General features: G+C 35.8%; 1 protein-coding gene across 1 annotated transcript; it reads right to left on the reverse strand.

Moving 5' to 3' along the window:
* Nucleotides 1-1,797: 1,797 nt before the first annotated feature.
* Nucleotides 1,798-2,142, reverse strand: LOC143576201 (auxin-responsive protein SAUR50-like). The gene has a single exon (XM_077060350.1). The coding sequence runs from the start codon at nt 2,140-2,142 to the stop codon at nt 1,798-1,800; it is 345 nt and encodes a 114-aa protein (XP_076916465.1).
* Nucleotides 2,143-5,382: the final 3,240 nt, after the last annotated feature.

Here is a 5,382-nt window from a genome sequence, read left to right on the forward strand (position 1 = left end):
TGAAAGAAAAATTTAGAAAATATTTTCAAGAACTACCCGCTGTTTTGACATGTGCTGCTGCGTTAAACCCTTGCATCAATGTTGGTGGTGTTGAAGCTTTAATAGAAAAAATTTGTGATGAGCTAGGGTTAAACGACGATCAAAACCCCTATTATAGCCAAACTTTAAAGAATGCTTTCAACACCACCTTGTCAAACATGTATGATGTCTACCTTACAAAATACGGGTCGTCTTACCAAATTCATGACTCGTTAAGAGCTGTTGCCCAATCCCAATCCCAAACCGACCTTGAAATGGGGATGTACTACATGATTTGGGAAGATGCCGGTAAACGTCAAAAGGTAAACACCCCAAGCAGTGAACTTGGAAGGTATGGTGGTACCAACTTTGTGAAACACATGAATCCGGATGAATTTAGAAGTCTTGATTTGCTGGCTTGGTGGAGAGGTAAGGAGGATGAGTTTCCGATCCTCGCCGCCATGGCCAAAGATTTACTAACGGTCCAAGCTTCCACGGTAGCTTCGGAGTCTGCTTTTTCTGTTTCTGGCAGGGTTATATCGATTAGGAGGACTCGACTCACTGCACCAGCTATAGAGATGTCGATTTGCTACAAGGATTACTTGGACTCTTTAGATAGGGCACAACATCAACGCTCACTCGAGGGGGAAATGGAGTATGAAGCGGGCTTGTATGAAGACGAGGTCAATGAAGGACACACTCAACCAATGACCGATGAAGAAGCCGCGTACGACGATTACCTAAGAAATAGCTCGGGATCGGGTAGCGAAGAAAATTAGTTAAAGAAACAGCAAACATGGAGGCAAATCATGAGTAAGAAACAGCAAGTTGTTCATGTAATCGTGTCTAAGCATTCTTTTTCCTAATATGTGCTCTTATTTACTTGTTGATTTGGATTTTTCTAATTTAGTTAAAGAAGCAGCAAACATGGAGGCAAATCATGAACAAACTGCGATTGGGAACAACAGGAGCATCTGCTAGTTCACGATTTAATGTTTGTATTTTTGAGTTAAATCATGAACAACAGTTCTTGGCAGAGATTTCTTCAGTGTTAATGATTTAATGTTTGTATTTTTGAGTTACGAATATGCGATAACGATTTAATGTTTGTATTTTTAATGTAAAAACTATAAATGAAAGTTATGTGTTTTTAATCTTTGGTTTGTTGAAAACACATTCACCAACACACACTCATACTCATCTTCCAAGCAAAGAACCCTAACAACGAAAGCAAAGAATGGCTTCGGTCAGTCCGTTTTGCCTTGTAGTTAACGGTTTGTTTATACTGTGAAAAAATAATGGTCTTCATTAAGTACAAAATATAAAAAACAAATATTCGTATTTGAAACCGCGAAATTTAAAAAAAAAAAAAAAACCGGTTAATAAAAAAAAACCGGTTAATAAAAAAACCGGTTAATAAAAAAACCGGTTTATTAACCGGTTCTAACCGGTTTCTAAACCGGTCCTAACCGGTTAGACCGGTTAGGGTTTTGACAGCAAAAAACCGGTTATTAACCGGTCCGGTTATTAACCGAACCGGTTTTTTTCCGGGCCAAAAAAAACCGGTCCGGTTAATAACCGAACCGGTTTTTTTAAAAAAACCGGTTTGTGCACCTCTAATGGAGACTATAGGAACTTTAACAAAGTTAATGATCATTTGCCATATAATTAAACTATATATCTTTAATACCTCTAAATCCAACTAAAGGGACACTTTGTTCCTTTCTAACATGAAATATACACTATATATTAACTAGTGTTAAACTCCGATCACTAGCTCTAATAATGCTTAGTGAAACTAAACGGTTTACATGAAAGCATCTTCTCTTGAGCCTCTTGCTGAGCCAATATTCTTTCAAGCTCACTCGGCCTACACGGTATGACCACCACACCATCATACTCAAACCCGTATTCTTCGGCTGCTCGTTCCAACAGTTTTACAAACGAAGCTTGCTTAAGACATGACACAGGAACAACAAACCTTCTTTCTTCATATTCATCAACTGCTATAACCGCAAAGTGACCTTCTTTCACATCTTCAGGCACACCGCCGTCAATATTTTTAACAAAAAGCCTCTTTTGCAACTTTTCCACCATCACAACAACTCTTTTTTTGTTCAACATATTGCACGCTGTGAATAATGTTCATGTGACAACGTTAACTGACGAGTAGCCTTATTTATACTCTTTGGAGGTACAAAGTAAATATGGCCTGCATACGTGCACGTATACAAGTAATATGTGACAAATTCATGAAGTAGGATTCTTGCACATGTTCGGTTTTGGTTTTGGTAAAGTTCATAGGCCAGCTAATAATTAAACAAAAAAGGACGTGTATGTTTTTAGCATTCGATTTGTGAGGTGGGAAATGCATAACGGTTTTTGTACAGATATCTAACCCGTGCAGATTCATAGTACGAGTTTTGTTGCGATTTGCACGATTTAGGGACAAATCGTATAATTCGTTGATCAGGTGTCGGAATTAAAGATATCAGCATTCACTGAATACCATGTTTCCAAACCTTATCATTTTGTGTATTTAGAAAATAGTTTAGGCTTTGTTAGAAATAACATATGTTTATTTTAGTTGTCTAAATCAGCTGTCTCTCTAGTACTTTATAAAAAAGAAAGAAAGAAAGAAAGAAAATCGGGCAATTTCCTTTGAAGTAAATGTTAGCAAGTTAAATAATTTGTTGTAATCGTTTATGTTCATTCATCGTATGTTTAATTTGGTGTTTAGCTACATGGAAGCTGACCTCGGTTCAATGAATTTGATAATTACATAATAAGTGAAGCGCTTAATTACATAATAAGTAAAGCGCTTTTTTTTCCTTTCTTTTTCTGAACGAATTAGAGTTTACATATACCTACGTCTATAAACATAAACAACAAAAAGTTTATGTTTGGTCGATAAACGATAACAAAAGATTTTATAAATATCTAGTTATAGTTATTTTTTATTTTTCTTGACTTCGGTTGTGTTTTCTCACTAATTTATCTTAACATATAGTGTGTAGTGTCAGAATATTGTGATTTCAAAAGATGGTGAGTCGTCAAGGAAAAAAAAGGGGGGGGGGGGTTGCCATGAGTATGATCAAATGATCAGATACACTACGTACCCAATAGGTGACCTTGTAAGCGCACAATTGGGTATGTCAAAAGGGTAGCGGTACGCAGGGCCGGCCCAACAGTGGAGGCAACCCAAGCAAAGGCTTTGGGCCACCTGCTTTCTAAGGCCCCAAATTTTTAAATAAAATGTCTACTGGTACTTTAATTTTGGGCTGTAAATTAGTACCCAATGTTTGGCCCATGAAGATGAAAACAATAACAATGTTCATAGAAAATTATATGTTCTTTATTTTTGGGATGTAACTATCAACGAATTAAAATAAAATCAAATTATATTTCCAATATTTGAATACTAGTATTAGAGCCCGTGTAACACACGAGATTATCCAAATTATAAAAATTACAAGTAAAGAAAATAATTACATAACGTATATGAAAAAATGTATTACATTTATGCTTGTCTCTATACTTTTTTTGAACGGGCAACAGACATCGAATGCTTAGGTACTCCGTACGGGGTGACCTAATGGCAAAAGGTCACGCCAGCTGGCACAACCCAGCCGTAGGGAGCCCTTAAGCGCCTCCAAGTTATCTCCAGTTCTGGGGAAAATCGACCCGCCCGAAGGCCCATTGGTGGTAAAGCCGGCACCTTCAGGATTGAACGGAGATCACAAAGATCTCAGTCTTCCTTCATTCAAATTGTTGACTTGTATCTATAATATGTGTATATAAATTGATTTTATTTATATCACAAAATAATTATTTGAAAAAAACTTAATAAAAAAATGCACGTTCAAAAACGTACCCGAGAACGCTCCTTTTATTGAAACTTTCATTGTCAGTATCATATATGTATAATTGAAAGAATGCAGGAATAAGACTTTTCATACAATAGTGGTTTTGATCATTCAATCTAAATACTGAATGAGTGTTTCCTTTATTGATATATTTATGAATTTGCAACCCATATAAGGAAATGATAACATTAAATTATAGCGACAGGTGTTCTTCAAGAACTATGTTTTTCTGAGATAAACCATGAAAAAGATTTTGATAAGTTTGACAACATAAAAAATAACATGTTAACCCATTTAATTTTGTGAATATTTTGCTTCATTAGAGCATAGTGTTGCATGACATACTTCCCATACTAAGTTCTAAGTTCTGATCACCATTGAAGAAAAAATTAATGCTGACACAAATGCTTCAAAGTTGATACAAGTTAGAAGCATTGATAGGCCCGGGGTGGCATGTCGTAAGTGTTCACAATCTATTCTTAAATTTTAATTGTCGAGGGAACAAGAGTCAATTTACCAAATCCCAAACCTTTTGATTTTTCCAAAAATGTTATTGAAAATAATTAGAAACCTAAGTCATGTTTAAAATTATAGCTTTCTTTCGTTTGACCTTTCAAGTTAACATGTAAGGCCCCGTTACCGGTAGCCCTACTTTCGTGTTGGATTTACTCATAAACGCAGTTCTAAATATCATAGTTAATTAAAACATTCGCGGAACATTAAAAACATTCAAACCATTACATTCCATAACCATAATTCTTGTCTTATCGAGCATTCATAGTCATTTAAAAACAAAACATAGTCTTTTAAAATAAAACATTATAGCAAAATCTTCAGATGCCAGCTTCGTCCAACTCTGCCATGTGTCATCCTTAAGCTACCTGCCTCATTCTACTCACCTGCGTGCATACTAAAAGTCAGCTACGCTGAGTGAGTTCTAGTTAATCACATACTCATACAATACCTTCTTACATTTCATACTTAACCTCTTAACTTCCTTCATACACACATAAGTGCATATACTTTCATTCTTACCTTCATACTTTCTTTACATACATAATCATACGTTTTAAAGAGCCTTTCGCCCTATAACCTCACAGATATTATAAGGGTCTGGTCCCTGACATCACAGATATTATAAGGGTCTGGTCCCTAATATCACAGATATTATTAGGGTCTGGTCCCTAACATCACAGATATTATAAGGGTCTGGTCCCTTTGTTTCGTGTAACTGTACTGTACCTGTTCATACATACTTTCCTTGACAATACGTGCAATCTCCGAAGAGCGTCCACGTACCATCATCATAACATACATACATTATGCATACATCATATATTCATACATACATCATATCTTTCATCATACTTATCAATCATATCTTAATTACCACCTGACGGTACATGCAATATCCGAAGATCGTTCACGCACCGTCAAACAATCATCATACATAAATCATACAAGGCATACACTTACCATTTAAGATAAGTGTATTAAC

This window comes from Bidens hawaiensis, unplaced genomic scaffold (genome assembly GCF_021521415.1).
Source record: "Bidens hawaiensis isolate Kalapana, Puna unplaced genomic scaffold, B.hawaiensis_p1.1 tig00028024_1, whole genome shotgun sequence".
NCBI classification, from domain to species: Eukaryota; Viridiplantae; Streptophyta; class Magnoliopsida; order Asterales; family Asteraceae; genus Bidens; species Bidens hawaiensis.